This window comes from Hypomesus nipponensis, chromosome 2 (assembly GCF_054491055.1).
Source record: "Hypomesus nipponensis isolate SF chromosome 2, ASM5449105v1, whole genome shotgun sequence".
Classification (NCBI taxonomy): Eukaryota; Metazoa; Chordata; class Actinopteri; order Osmeriformes; family Osmeridae; genus Hypomesus; species Hypomesus nipponensis.
Genome location: NC_140362.1, coordinates 2,039,305 through 2,054,435, shown reverse-complemented (window position 1 = coordinate 2,054,435; position 15,131 = coordinate 2,039,305). Strand labels below are relative to the sequence as shown.

The 15,131-nt window shown below is 48.9% G+C and overlaps 2 protein-coding genes across 2 annotated transcripts in view; one reads left to right on the top strand and one right to left on the bottom strand.

Annotated features, from left to right (window-relative positions):
* The window catches only part of dnah5 (dynein, axonemal, heavy chain 5), a 69,862-nt gene extending 63,477 nt beyond the window's left edge, over window positions 1-6,385 (top strand). The window contains 6 exon segments of the mRNA XM_084702240.1: window positions 41-244; window positions 1,078-1,293; window positions 3,496-3,708; window positions 4,430-4,582; window positions 4,934-5,165; window positions 5,848-6,385. Coding sequence (XP_084558366.1) covers window positions 41-244; window positions 1,078-1,293; window positions 3,496-3,708; window positions 4,430-4,582; window positions 4,934-5,165; window positions 5,848-5,999 — 1,170 coding nt within the window. The 3' untranslated portion in view covers window positions 6,000-6,385.
* Window positions 6,386-6,822: 437 nt separating this feature from the next.
* Window positions 6,823-15,131, bottom strand: part of LOC146300357 (adenylate cyclase type 2-like) — a 29,707-nt gene continuing 21,398 nt past the window's right edge. The window contains exons 14-27 of the mRNA XM_084706515.1: window positions 14,846-14,926; window positions 14,684-14,753; window positions 14,418-14,515; window positions 13,766-13,850; window positions 12,888-13,025; window positions 11,552-11,671; window positions 11,264-11,448; window positions 10,383-10,467; window positions 9,309-9,467; window positions 9,014-9,160; window positions 8,816-8,923; window positions 8,297-8,408; window positions 7,812-7,936; window positions 6,823-6,990 (exon numbers count right to left, since the gene is read on the bottom strand). Of these exons, the coding sequence (XP_084562641.1) occupies window positions 6,838-6,990; window positions 7,812-7,936; window positions 8,297-8,408; window positions 8,816-8,923; window positions 9,014-9,160; window positions 9,309-9,467; window positions 10,383-10,467; window positions 11,264-11,448; window positions 11,552-11,671; window positions 12,888-13,025; window positions 13,766-13,850; window positions 14,418-14,515; window positions 14,684-14,753; window positions 14,846-14,926 (1,666 nt within the window). The 3' untranslated portion in view covers window positions 6,823-6,837. The remainder of the gene's footprint in view (window positions 6,991-7,811; window positions 7,937-8,296; window positions 8,409-8,815; window positions 8,924-9,013; window positions 9,161-9,308; window positions 9,468-10,382; window positions 10,468-11,263; window positions 11,449-11,551; window positions 11,672-12,887; window positions 13,026-13,765; window positions 13,851-14,417; window positions 14,516-14,683; window positions 14,754-14,845; window positions 14,927-15,131) is intronic.

The following is a 15,131-nucleotide window of genomic DNA, read 5'->3' as shown; positions in this document are numbered from 1 at the left end:
GTGTCAGTGTGTGTAGCATGACGTGGTCTGTCCTCTCCAGGGCGTGTCGTGGCACACGGTGCGATACATGATCGGGGAGATCCAGTATGGAGGCCGAGTGACAGACGACTACGACAAGCGCCTCCTCAACACCTTTGCCAAGGTCTGGTTCAGCGAGAACATGTTCACGCCCGACTTCCACTTCTACAAAGGCTACAGCATCCCCAAGTGCACCAACGTGGACCTGTATCTCCAACATATTCAGGTGGGTGGGGTGGGGTGGGGTGGGGTAGTGTGGGGTGGGGGTAGTGTGGGGTGGGGGTAGTGTGGGGTGGGGGTGGCTGGTGTGGTGTGGGGTGGTGTGGTGTGGGGGTGGGGTGGGGTAGTGTGGGGGTAGTGTGGTGTGGTGTGGGGTGGTGTGGGGGTGGGGTGGGGTGGGGTAGTGTGGGGTGGTGTTAAAATGTGTTTTAACTATCCAGCTCACTATAGCACCATAGAATATGAAAATGTATATAGGGTATATGGTATATGATTGTTGCATTATATATAACTTCTAAGCATATGCGTGTCTCTTTGGTTGCCTGCAGCATGCGTTTGTGTGTGTGTGTGTGTACAGAAGTAGTGTTGGTGAAGGTAGTTTAGTGTTCCGGAAGCTGCAGTGTATTTGAGGCTTGTTCTGTTTTTAGACGGCGCTCATTAGAGGTGCAAGCCACACAGGCAGACACTGATTAGACGAGCTTGGCTCTGGGAAACGAATGCAACCATCGCTCTGGGCTCATGTGTCTATGTGTCTTCAAGGGGCAAAGAAGATAGTTACAATAAAATTAAATCCCTTCAAGAATTTACTGCAATGAATATGAATAAACAAGCAGAGAAAATAGTCAATAGTTATAATTTTTTTGCATCCAGTTAAGACAAACTGAGGTGGCTTGTAATGTAAGTGGAACAGATTACATCCCTGTTCCAGCAGGAGTTCTCAGTGTCTGGTTTGTTTGTAAATGTCTACTTGTCAGCACTGTCGGGGAAGCCTTAAAGTCAAGCATTTCATTGCAAACAACCGGATTTCCTTTCACACCAACCCCTATGTTGTGGCCTCAGAGCCTGCCAGCGTATGACACCCCCGAGGTGTTCGGCCTGCACCCCAACGCTGACATCACCTACCAGAGCAAGCTGGCCAAGGATGTCCTGGACACCATCCTGAGCATCCAGCCCAAGGATAGCTCCAGCGGAGACGGGGAGACACGCGAGGCCATCGTGGCCCGCCTGGCTGACGACATGCTGGACAAGCTGCCCCCGGACTACGTCCCCTTTGAGGTCAGGGGGAGGTGGTCAGGGGGAGGTCGTCAGGGGAGGTGGTCAGGGGGAGGTGGTCAGGGGGAGGTGGTCAGGGGGAGGTGGTCAGGGGGAGGTCGTCAGGAGGAGGTGGTCAGGGGGAGGTGGTCAGGGGGAGGTGGTCAGGGGGAGGTGGTCAGGGGGAGGTGGTCAGGGGGAGGTGGTCAGGGGGAGGTGGTCAGGGGGAGGTGGTCAGGGGGAGGTCGTCAGGGGGAGGTGGTCAGGGGGAGGTCGTCAGGGGGAGGTGGTCAGGGGGAGGTGGTCAGGGGGAGGTGGTCAGGGGGAGGTGGTCAGGGGGAGGTGGTCAGGGGGAGGTCGTCAGGGGGAGGTCGTCAGGGGGAGGTCGTCAGGGGGAGGTCGTCAGGGGGAGGTCGTCAGGGGGAGGTCGTCAGGGGGAGGTCGTCAGGGGGAGGTGGTCAGGGGGAGGTGGTCAGGGGGAGGTGGTCAGGGGGAGGTGGTCAGGGGGAGGTCGTCAGGGGGAGGTCGTCAGGGGGAGGTGGTCAGGGGGAGGTCGTCAGGGGGAGGTCGTCAGGGGGAGGTGGTCAGGGGGAGGTGGTCAGGGGGAGGTGGTCAGGGGGAGGTCGTCAGGGGGAGGTGGTCAGGGGGAGGTGGTCAGGGGGAGGTGGTCAGGGGGAGGTGGTCAGGGGGAGGTGGTCAGGGGGAGGTGGTCAGGGGAGGTCGTCAGGGGAGGTCGTCAGGGGGAGGTCGTCAGGGGGAGGTCGTCAGGGGAGGTCGTCAGGGGGAGGTGGTCAGGGGGAGGTCGTCAGGGGGAGGTCGTCAGGGGGAGGTGGTCAGGGGGAGGTGGTCAGGGGAGGTCGTCAGGGGGAGGTCGTCAGGGGGAGGTGGTCAGGGGGAGGTGGTCAGGGGGAGGTGGTCAGGGGGAGGTGGTCAGGGGGAGGTGGTCAGGGGGAGGTGGTCAGGGGGAGGTGGTCAGGGGGAGGTCGTCAGGGGAGGTCGTCAGGGGGAGGTCGTCAGGGGGAGGTGGTCAGGGGGAGGTGGTCAGGGGGAGTTTTCTGGGATCCGTTCAGATTTGTTTCGTTTGTGTGTTGTGATAAGTCTTGATTAGATTTGGGTCCTTACGTAGGTTCCATATCTGGGTTCCAAAACTTGAGTTCCGAAACTGGTGTCACATCCTGCAGTGGGCTGTGTGGATGTGTCACATCCTGCAGTGGGCTGTGTGGATGTGTCACATCCTGCAGTGGGCTGTGTGGATGTGTCCCATCCTGCAGTGGGCTGTGTGGATGTGTCACATCCTGCAGTGGGCTGTGTGGATGTGTCCCATCCTGCAGTGGGCTGTGTGGATGTGTCACATCCTGCAGTGGGCTGTGTGGATGTGTCACATCCTGCAGTGGGCTGTGTGGATGTGTCACATCCTGCAGTGGGCTGTGTGGATGTGTCACATCCTGCAGTGGGCTGTGTGGATGTGTCCCATCCTGCAGTGGGCTGTGTGGATGTGTCACATCCTGCAGTGGGCTGTGTGGATGTGTCCCATCCTGCAGTGGGCTGTGTGGATGTGTCACATCCTGCAGTGGGCTGTGTGGATGTGTCACATCCTGCAGTGGGCTGTGTGGATGTGTCACATCCTGCAGTGGGCTGTGTGGATGTGTCCCATCCTGCAGTGGGCTGTGTGGATGTGTCCCATCCTGCAGTGGGCTGTGTGGATGTGTCACATCCTGCAGTGGGCTGTGTGGATGTGTCCCATCCTGCAGTGGGCTGTGTGGATGTGTCACATCCTGCAGTGGGCTGTGTGGATGTGTCACATCCTGCAGTGGGCTGTGTGGATGTGTCCCATCCTGCAGTGGGCTGTGTGGATGTGTCACATCCTGCAGTGGGCTGTGTGGATGTGTCCCATCCTGCAGTGGGCTGTGTGGATGTGTTACATCCTGCAGTGGGCTGTGTGGATGTGTCCCATCCTGCAGTGGGCTGTGTGGATGTGTCCCATCCTGCAGTGGGCTGTGTGGATGTGTCCCATCCTGCAGTGGGCTGTGTGGATGTGTCCCATCCTGCAGTGGGCTGTGTGGATGTGTCACATCCTGCAGTGGGCTGTGTGGATGTGTCACATCCTGCAGTGGGCTGTGTGGATGTGTCCCATCCTGCAGTGGGCTGTGTGGATGTGTCCCATCCTGCAGTGGGCTGTGTGGATGTGTGTGTGCGGTTCATCCAGATGAAGCGTTCTGTTGGCAGGTGAGAGACAGGCTGGTGAAGATGGGTCCCTTCCAGCCAATGAACATCTTCCTGCGGCAGGAGATTGACCGCATGCAGCGTGTCATCGTCCTGGTCCGCAGCACTCTCACAGACCTCAAGCTGGCCATCGACGGGACCATCATCATGAGCGAGAACCTCCGAGATGCTCTGGACTGCATGTACGACGCACGCATCCCTGCCCGCTGGAAGAAGGTCAGGCTGTTCTCACACAACACGGTCTCACACGTGTGTGTGTATTCAGAGGGTGTTTGTGTGCGTTCAGAGAGAGAGAGAGAGTGTGTGTGTGTGCGTTCAGAGAGAGAGAGTGTGTGTGTATGCGTTCAGAGAAAGAGAGTGTGTGTGTGTGCGTTCAGAGAGAGAGAGTGTGTGTGTGTATGCGTTCAGAGAGAGTGTGTGTGTGTGTGTATGCGTTCAGAGAGAGAGAGAGAGTGTGTGTATGCGTTCAGAGAGAGAGAGTGTGTGTGTGTGCGTTCAGAGAGAGAGAGATAGAGAGTGTGTGTGTGTGTGTGTGCGTTCAGAGAGAGAGCTAGAGAGTGTGTGTGTGTGCGTTCAGAGAGAGAGTGTGTATGGTCAGACAGCGCAGCAGATGTGTGTTCTCTATCCAGCAGCTGACACATACCGTGAACATCATTTAAATAACATCTCAGTTCTCACCAGCGCTCAGGAAGGACAATAATATGTTTATCAGACAGATGGCAAGAAATATGACATCACGTTAAACTGTCAAGGCTACATTTTTTTTATTCAATCAGCGGGGGGAAAAACGATCCAAAAGTCGATGGGGATTATTCGAAAGAAATCAGAATGTTAAGGTTGCCCTGGCTGTTCTAGAACTCACCATTGAGTTCTGGGCGTTGGCTCTGCGGTGCATGAGTAAGCAGGTCTGAACGTGCACCTGTGGCCTGTGTTCCAGGCATCGTGGGCCTCCAGCACCCTGGGCTTCTGGTTCACAGAGCTGCTGGAGCGGAACCGACAGTTCCAGGCGTGGGTCTTTGAGGGGCGTCCCAACTGCTTCTGGATGACGGGCTTCTTTAACCCCCAGGGCTTCCTGACAGCCATGAGACAGGTAGGAGGCCGCGCTTCCCCTTCACTGAGGAGTAGAGGCAGGTCCTGGTACAACACAGTCCTATAATAGACTACACTCTGTTTAGTTCAAGAAGGCACTTCTCATGCTTGCGATGTTGGGGGAGGGGGGCATGTACTTTAAAGTTCGATTTTTAGTGAGGTCATCAGTCAGGGTCTGGATGGAGTTATCCACGTCCAAGCTAAACTGTCTAACCTCTTCTAAACTGTCTGACCTCTTCTAAACTGTCTGACCTCTTTGAAACCAAATAAACCCCCGTCTAAATCATCTAACCCCCTCGAAACAGTTTGACCCCTTCTAAACCGACTGCCCCCCACCCCCACCCCTCCACAGGAGATAACCCGAGCCAACAAAGGCTGGGCCCTGGACCGCATGGTCCTGTGTAACGAGGTGACCAGGTGGATGAAGGACGACATCACCCAGCCTCCGTCCGAGGGCGTGTACGTGTATGGCCTGTACCTGGAGGGGGCCGGCTGGGAGCGCAGGAGCTGCCGGCTGCTGGACTCCAAACCCAAGGTCCTGTTTGAGATGATGCCCGTGGTGAGGATGTACGCCGAGAACAACGGTGAGCAGGGCGGCCGAGGGGAACGGAGGGGAAGCTTAGTGGTTAGAGCATGTGCCTGTAGGTAAAGTGGGTTGCAGGTTCAAGTCACCCCCCTCCTTTGGATAGAAGCATCTGCTATATGGATTGTGTTTGTTTGGCTGCTATAGAGGCAGGAGGTACAGTTCCTTATATACTGCAGTGTCAATATAACAAGCAGACTGCAGCATGCTGCGTAACCACGCGCCACACTGATACTGCCATATGACAAACCCAACCCTTGGGATTTGGACTCATCTGAGCGCTGTCACAGCTCAGTAGCTCCAGTCAGCTGTACTGTAAGGTGCCCCACAACTAGCATCTCCCCATAGAACTAACACTGACCTTAGAAGCTATTGAAATGATCAGAATTTATTAGCTTAGTCATGTTTCTTGTAAATACAAACTGTTCTTTGACTCTGACCACCAAAACACAGTAGAACTACAGTGGAACTATGCACTTCTGATCCTTGGTCTGCTGCTGGATTTTCTATTGATTCTATTATTTTTAATGAATTATAATATTGTATTGCTGTAATCACTACTTGGACGTCGCTCCGGATAAAAATGCGTACCCGCCTGTCAAATAAAATATTGAATTATTGCCACATATGTCCAATTGCAGGTGTGTTTGTGAGCTTGTGTAATATGTGCCGTCTCCTCCCAGGACTCAGAGACCCCAGGCTGTACCCCTGTCCCATCTACAAGAAACCTGTGAGGATGGACATGAACTTCATCGCTGCCATCGACCTGCGGACGTCTCTGCCTCCTGAGTACTGGATCCTCCGGGGCGTGGCGCTGCTGTGTGACGTCAAGTAGCATCCCAAGCTCCGCGGCCCCTCCACGCAGGAAACATCTCTACGTTTTTCTATATGTTTTGGGCCTTTATGAGCTTTTGATTGTTTTTTATTGATAGTTAGAGAGAGATGGGTAAGCAGGGAGGGGGGGGCATGCAGGAATTGGCATCAGTGGGATTTGAACCCAAGCACCTGCCTCAGGCATCAGCTTTAATGGTACGTGCAGTCATTCACACATCTGGACAGTTTGTAAGTGAAATGTGACAGGAAAGGCAGGCAGGGAGGCGGAGAGGGAGAGTTGGGGAAGACGTTCAGGAAATCTCTTAGGTGGGATTTGAACTCCTGCGTTAACCTAGCTTTAATGGTACGTGGGGGACCCCTCTACAACTGAGATGTCCTGGCGATTTTCTAACAGGGTCCTGTTCACCAGTTAACCCATGAGAGACAAAGACAAAAAAGCTTTAAAACTTTCACGTAGCTCTGAGAAGAAGAAAAAAATGAAACCTTTGCACATTAAATACATACAAATGTTTATTTACAAAAACAATGGCATTAAAGCATCATAAAACATTTCTGGTTGTCTTCTCTTACAAAAACAAAAAATAATTCCCAAATAAGTCCAGCGTCAAGACCACACACACGTTCACAAAAAAATGTTTTTCCCCGACGGTACTGGACTGTGCTAACTACATCCTGGAGTGTGAGCCTAGCAAGGGACCGGGCAGAGAGACCGACAGGAACAAACACAGTCTCTCTTCACTGCTGGCTCCGCGGGGCCAGTTGCCATGGCGTGCTGTGGGGCCGTGAGGCGATGAGGCCGTGAGGCTGTGGACACGAGGCTGCGGACACGAGGCGGCGTCTCAGGGCATGAGGTTCCCCTGAGAGAGCGAGCGGCTCATCTCCGTGTGGACGTAGTAGGTCTTCAGATCTCCTTTCCCCTTCACGTTAATGACTCCTCTGCAGGAGCAGGTGTAGCCCAGCGCCCGCAGGACCCGGCCCGTCTCCTCCGTCACCTGCAGGGGGCGCGCGTGTGGAACGCGTGTCATACACATGCTGACGTTCATCACAACCAGTACAGCAGCTAGGACCTTACCATCTGATCATGTATCATGTCCTAGTGTCCGTTCATATGCGTGTTCCTGCTGTAAGGGAGTTGGGTTCTGACGACAGCCACAGTTCAAGGACGTATCTGCCAGCCTGTAATAGCACCTATTGGCTGTGTCATGTTTGTTTTTCCCTACTCCGTCCTCTGACCTTCATGCCTCAGGGAGGCTTTACCAGGACCGCTGTGTCTGAACTGGTTATTGTGATGTCAAGGTGTTGGCTAAACCCTCTCCAGTCTCCAGATTGCTAACGCTCTAAAGCCCTGAAGGCAAATGATCTCTGTCCCTCCGTTAGTGAAGAGCCAGACAGAGCTATTTGTCTCGTAGCATGAACATGTTCACTCAGCGGAGGCTTTCATCCAACGAGACGTACGGGGGATTCGAACCTGCAATCTTTTGATTAGCAGCCGCTGAGCTACACCCTCCCAGACTATGTACTGGCTGTCTTTAACCTCACTAAAACTTAAATGCTGGTTACAGGCTGATTGTTACAGGCGTTTACTTCACTAATCATTAGTTACTCTGAAGTGAATTCAAACTGTGCACTGACACCAAACATTCTTGGGGTGTATATCTTAGGAAATACATCATCACGAAAACGTTCTGTGAGAAACTGGTCGAGAAAAGCCTACAAACTATCTGTAATGAGCTTAAAGAAACCGAATGTATAAAGTAGGTCAATAACGATGCAGGTTTCATATCAGGGACATATCGGGCAGGTAGTCAGTCACCTGTATTTTGCCCAGGACCCCGGTGCTGTCCATCCTACTGGCTACATTCACCGTGTTCCCCCAGATGTCATACTGGGGTTTCTGGGCTCCGATAACTCCTGCGATGACCGGCCCGTGGTTGATACCTGAGGGAGACAGAATGTGTTCATTTAGCCCGCCCTTTCATCAAGCGACGTACGGGGGGGACTTAAACCTTGTAGTCAGGTGCTCTAACCACTAAGCTACACCTATCCTGATCCATCAGACAGTCATGCTTATGTAACATGTTTTACTGCTATGGTTCACTATAGTTTTTGATTCCAGGGTACTTAATTAACATGCTTTAATACTGTCATTATAACAATAACATGTTCATTTAGTAGCCGCTTAAATCAAGAGCGACGTATAGTGGGTGTCGAACCTGTGACCCCTTGATCTGCAGTAAAAACACTCTAACCACTGAGCTATTATGATCCCCATCGTTAAACCATGTGTGTGATGCTCACCAACTCTTAGTTTGAAGTCGTTGAAGGAATGCTTGTTGATGACGTCAAGCTTGCCCACCAAGGCAAAGGCAAACTCCACCATGGTACCAATGTGCATATACTGTCTGTCATCCTGGAACAAACACAACTACACCTTGAAGTAAGGATCTTATTTGTTTTCTAAACTTTTCAAGGAAATTAAGGATCATGAACAATACATGCATGTATTAAATTTTTCATCAGCAGGTGAACCTAGCATTTTAACATCCTAGGATTTCAACTATTTTGCTAACTAGTGTATTAACCAATTGGTGTCCTAATTGAGATGGAGGTTACCTGTGTGTGTTCAGGTCCTAATGATGGAGGTTACCTGTGTGTGTTCAGGTCCTGCTGATGGAGGTTACCTGTGTGTGTTCAGGTCCTGCTGATGGAGGTTACCTGTGTGTGTTCAGCTCCTGCTGATGGAGGTTACCTGTGTGTGTTCAGGTCCTGCTGATGGAGGTTACCTGTGTGTGTTCAGGTCCTGCTGATGGAGGTTACCTGTGTGTGTTCGGGTCCTGCTGATGCGTTCAGTCCAGTGGCAGCCATGTACGTGCTTCCGATGGTCTTGATCTTCTCCACACCGCTGAACTTGGGCTTGGACAGCAACTGAAACAAAGTTCTCTGAAAGGTTACTAATCGATTATGTCCTTTGATAATTACAAAAAAAAACACATGAATACACATGGATTAGTTTACCTCATCAAAATCTGCAATGATCTCATTGAGTAATCTGAGGCATTCCAAGCCTTCCTTATTAACATCTGACTCAGTGTAAAACTCCTTGAAGTCCGGGATGGAGGCAAACAGGACGCACACCAGGTCATATGACTGATGATACAAATCCTGAAAATACAAAGGCATCAAAATTGTAAAGACACATAATATGAAGACATCCATATCGAACTGCTACATTTTCAGTGGTGTTGCTGGCCAAAGCAGTGTTTATAAAAAGTGGTCGTTGCAAAGTCATTCCGGCACCATCTTCCCTCACCTCGTTCTTCCAGTTGCGCGCCAGGAAGTGTTCCGCGACGTGGGCGGGTAGGACGTTCTCCAGCAGAACCCTGTTGAGGTTCTCCATCGTCTCGATCTCCTCACACTCTCTCTTGAACTTGTTCTTCCACAGGAAGTCCAACCTACAGTAATATTCATTCTGTTACAAGAGGACAAGAGAAGAGACTGAAGCTCATGACAGCAGCTCGGTTAGTGCACACCACAGCAGCAGAGCAAAGGGGTCGCTTATCAACAACTCTCCAACTCTCCTAACCAGACTAGCGAGCAACCGTTGTGACACAACCGTTCCTTCTGTTCATTTGTTAGAAAAGATTAGCAGGAGCGAGAGGAGAGGGGAGAGAGGAGCGGAGAAAGAAAGTACTTTTCTGATATGTATTCACCTGCTATTCCATGTATGCCAAATTACAGACTCCTTTAAAGTTTAACTATATAGACAAGCTGTTAAATCATGTGTCTTGTGCAGTGTCAGATGATAATGGACCCCTTTACACGAGTTCACACAGTTTATAATAATGAGAATATATTTATTTTGCAGACCCTGTTATTCAGAGCAACATGAAGGCAGGATTTGAATCTAGGAGCTGTTGATATGATATAGAGTCAAACGCTCAAACCACTGAGCGATACTCATACCCCCCTTGAGCTATAATCAGATCCAGATCTACAGTAGAGGAGATTCGAAGATGGATTATCTTTCTGGAGGTACACTTTTCAGTTTTATGAGTCCTATCCAACACTATCCATAATGATGCAAGAATGATCTCTTTCTGACATTTAGCTACAGTATGTTTTCAGCTTTTAGATGAAACTATTAAATGATCATATTTGGAAAGGTAGCTATTATTAAATATACCTTGAGTTACAAATCTTAGAAATCTGGAGGAAACCTTAATGTCAAAACAACAAAGCCTTAACCAAAATTAGAATGTAAAAATAGAGCACAAAAGACAGCAAGTATCTGTAGTCGATGACATCCAGTCTGTGACGGCGCGGGGGGGAGGGGGGAGGGGGGGGGAGGGGGGGGGAGGGTTGCTAAATAGAGCATGTGACGTACCTGTCTGGCGAGCACCAGCAGGGTGATGAAGAAGATGAGGAGGGAGAAGGAGCCCATCGTCTTCAGGTTCTTCAGAACTCCCGGCCTCCAAGGATCAGAACCGGACACAAAAGGGTCAGAACCAGGGCGTGTAATATAACCTTGTGCGTCACACAACATCTGTGTCCTCAGCGTTCCTTACCACTGTCCCTGGGAAACGCACTCAGACTTCTTCAGTTTTAAAAAATGTACAAATGGAAGCATGTCTCCGTAGTAGATTAATAATAGATTGTATTTAACACAATCATCCCCTTCACCAATTCTTTTTTCCAATCTGCATCATTCTAGTAGAGAAGCTAGTTTAGTGGTTGGAAGAATCCTATCAAAATGTAGGTACATTATTAAGCTCCTAACTAATGACTAGTAACCATACAGCTCCACCAGCAGCTAAAGGCCTCACCAAGACCAGAACACGCACAGAACACCACAACCACTAATAAGACCACCTGTTGACCAGCTATTTAAAACGGGGAGATAAATGAATGTCTTCTGAATGGCTCACCTTTCAGACATGACTGTCCCTTCTGGGAGACAGGAATCTGCATGTGCTTTGACATACCATGTCATTAGAACAGCTCAGGGTTCAATGCCATCCTCCCTCAACAAATCAAATATATGGAATAAGATGTTCTTTGTAGGAAATGCATTTCCTGGTTATGATTATTTATTTGTTTATCAGTTGCGTTTGTAGGTTCGAGCTCATTTGAAATGGTTGTCACACCGTAGTCATGATTTGGGCAAAGTTGTCAAACTATCTGATTGTAATTGACAATCACCAAACAGCCTAAGAAGTTACTGTACTGTGGTAGCTCTAAACTTGTACCCTTGAAGAAGGAGCTCACCTGTCCAGAACATCTGCCTTGTAGAGGAACTTGCTGTACTCATCTAGGAGGAAGCCATGGGTCTGAAGGATGATGATGTTGTACACAACGACAGCTGTTAACATGATGACCATTTTCAGCTCGTAGTTGATCCTCAGGAAAACAGAACAGGATATCAAGCCCAGGATGCAGCTATAGATGAAGTACTGGTGGGGAAAAGAGCGTCACCTCATCCACGCTGTTTCCATTCTGTGCTCCACCAAACAGACGATCATTTATTTGTGACAGAGGACACTGGCAGTGACTTACTGGAAGGTAGAAATAATTCTTGTCATTAACCATGATTGGTTGTCCGTTCTTGTAAAACATCGTCTCATTGGTTGAATTGTAAACCGCAACTGGAGCCATCATGTCATTGTCCAGGAAGAACTGCAGTAAAGGTCAAAGGTCAACATCTAAAGAATCACACCTTTAATATAAAGCCAGCATCATATCAACCACCCATGCAGCCAATAATCAGTGAACGCAACACAAATGTTTGAACGGGTCACAATTGTGAGGCGGGACCCTCACATGGCCTGAAAGCATGTGATGTGTTACATGTATACAGACTCATACAGATCAAATAATAAAATCTAAATAGCTGCAAGCAGCAAAGGCAGATTTCTCCCGATGTTTGTAAACCATTTCAAAGTTCACATGGTGGAGACATTTATCTCACACATGTACACAACATCTCAAGGCAATTGGAGCAATGATTGATTGTAACTTCTTTTTTTCTTCTCCTTTCTCTTCTTCTTTGTCACACTGACACAAGAGACTACAAAGATTTACATTTGTCAAAAAGCACAGACCTGATCAGAGCACAGGTGGCGCTGCAGACCACACCTCAAACTGGTCACTTTCAAGCTAATGTCCTTCAGACCCCATCAGGCCTTGAAGCCCACAGGAAACGGAAACGTCTCAACAACCCGTCACGGCTGTGTGACGGAATTGTTTCTACAGTGACAATTTGGGAGAAAACTTCTGTACACTTAACTTCCATAACTTAAAATAAGCCATTGCTCCTCTGTCATGTCAATTCTGAACTGGTTTGCGAACATCAGGAAGATTCTGCCATTGGTACTTGCAGGTATATTCCAAGTTGTTTCTGCTGAACGTAGGGTTTAAGGTACTGAAGCTTAGAGATGGACTAAAGGCTGCGTCCCAAATCGCATCCTTTTAGTACGCGCTGCAGCCCGCTTTACAAAGTACATATTGCATGCAGTATGCACACAATTAGACCATCCTACTTGCTCATATAACTGTGTCTTAAACTGCGGCAGGCATGGTCAGACTGATGTGCTATTGTACAGCTGTCTTCCCAGTTGACTCTTCTTCCACTGGTTGTGGGTCTGAACAGCCAGCAAAGCACGCTGGCTCGCATTCTGCAAAATGCTATTGGATATATTAGGACGTCCGGGTATTTTTGTCTCCAAGTACACAAACATAGTGTTTAGACATACTGTTTTTCTGGCACACTACGCTGTGTGGCATCATGGGTTTTGGGAGCCAGCCAATGTCTCTATTCAGATCTGGTGTAATCAGTGTGACTAAACAGAAAGAGACTGAATGAAGCGTTTTCCTTTGCAGCCGTGCAGCTCACCATGTTGAAGACAGACATCCCCAGGATCAGGACCGTGGTGGTCATGGTCAGGCTGATACGGAGCCATGGCTTGTTAGCGATGATGCTAGATGACCTCAGAAGCCAAAGCCAGGAAATGGAGGCACTTTTACTGCAATGCTAAGGAAGTAACAAGAACAGAATATTCAGACCCACCCCCCCATAAAAAGTGTCATTCTTGAACATGACACGGCCAGAAATGAGAAAATTTGATGTCAAAGCACTTCCTCAGTGACATCAAGGATTCTTGAGGCTTTCAACACAGGCTTGTGTTTTGCCACCACAAAGGCTGTTCTTGTCGTTGTTCCATCATTGCAACAGTAAAGGGCTATCATGGGGTTTTGATAGACATGCATTTGACAGACCTAGCAATAAAGTTGCATACTCATTGTGGCTGGGACGAAATATTCTGTTATTTTGATTCCAGAAAATTGACAGGATTTCCACACAGGAAGCTGTGCTCTTTCTACTGTCGTTCTGAAACAGATGCCTATTTGTCTTTTTTTGCCGCACTACTACAAATAATGAGCTTGGCGCGTGGTGAGACAGAAGGGAGAGGAGGGTGTCACAATCAGCAATTACTGACAATTACTGAACCATCTCCAAGCCAGTGCACCAAGCTAACATACAGGAATATAAGAATGATCAAGAAACATATTTTAGTTTAGTTTGTTACTAATGTAGTCCTAATTTTAGATCCAGCTGTTCCCACAATCTTTATCATTATACTGTTCGTGGATGAGGATGACATGATTGTGTTTGCATTAAGGCTCCTCGGTGATCGGAAAACAGGTCTATGTTGTTTTACACCAAAGTACGCTTTGGAAAAATATTTGAGATGGCCGCAGTTTCCTACTCACCATAAAATGGCCAGTAAAACATACCAGCAGAATCAGGGACAGAAAAACAAAAGCCGTCCCAAAGGACAACCCCAGGACTGCGGTTCTGTAGAGAGAGAGAGAGAGAGAGAGAGAGAGAGAGAGAGAGAGAGAGAGAGAGAGAGAGAGAGAGAGAGAGAGAGAGAGAGAGAGAGAGAGAGAGAGAGAGAGAGAGAGGGAGGGAGGGAGGGAGGGAGGGAGGGAGGGAGGGAGGGAGGGAGGGAGGGAGGGAGGGAGGGAGGGAGGGAGGGAGGGAGGGAGAGGGAGGGAGGGAGGGAGGGAGGGAGGGAGGGAGGGAGGGAGGGAGGGAGGGAGAGAGAGAGGGAGGGAGGGAGGGAGGGAGGGAGGGAGGGAGGGAGGGAGGGAGGGAGGGAGGGAGGGAGGGAGGGAGGGAGGGAGGGAGGGAGGGAGGGAGGGAGAGAAAGAGAGAGAGAGAGAGAGAGAGAGAGGGAGGGAAAGAGAGAGAGAGATATGTCAATTCACACCATCAACCAAAGAAAGGTAAAGATGGATCTGAAGACACCATGGCAGAAACTTAGCTCTTTAATGAGTTTTGTCGGGAATAAACTTTAAACTGCGGGTTCATATAAGGATGTTAGTGGAATAGCAGAGATAGTGTTTAAATCACACTTACTTTGGCAAGACCAGAATTTGAACGATAAAGATGCAGACGAAGATGAAAAAAGCACATGTAACATAGTACTTAAAAGCAGGTAAAGTAGTCGCTCTGTACTGCAGGAGAGGAAAGAAACACAGTCTAAGACAGCATCTACAACTAAATGTTGTTTTATGTTTTTTTTATTTTTTATTAAGACAAGGATGTGTCAAATAGGCAATACAGTGTTCTGAACCCATCCAGAACACTGAAAATATCTGAAAATATCAAATGTGACATCTTACCTCTTTCTCCAACACCTTGTTGTGAAAGAATAATGATATTCTCTGAATGTCCTCTGATTTGAGCCATTGTCTGAAACACACAGGTGTTTGGACAGGGCGTTAGGAAACACCTCAACACAGCTTCCCCTCCAGTAATGAAACCTCCATTTTTAACTCACTTACTTTTGGGAATTAATTCCATCAAAAGTTCGAATCATCCTCTCATTGAATTCTTCTTCAAATCTCTTCTTTTGAGATTTGGTTCTTAATAGCAGGATAATAATAAGAAAATGCAGTAATTAATGACATATTGTAAACAGTGAAGTACCTGAATGAATTGCCCGTAAATCCATTTAAAGTGAGCACCACAAATCCTTTGGACAGTGACCCATTTTTGGGTTATTTAAACCATCTGTGTTGGTGTGACTTTGATGTCTGGTTATAAATTGGCCATGTCACCCACAGCGAG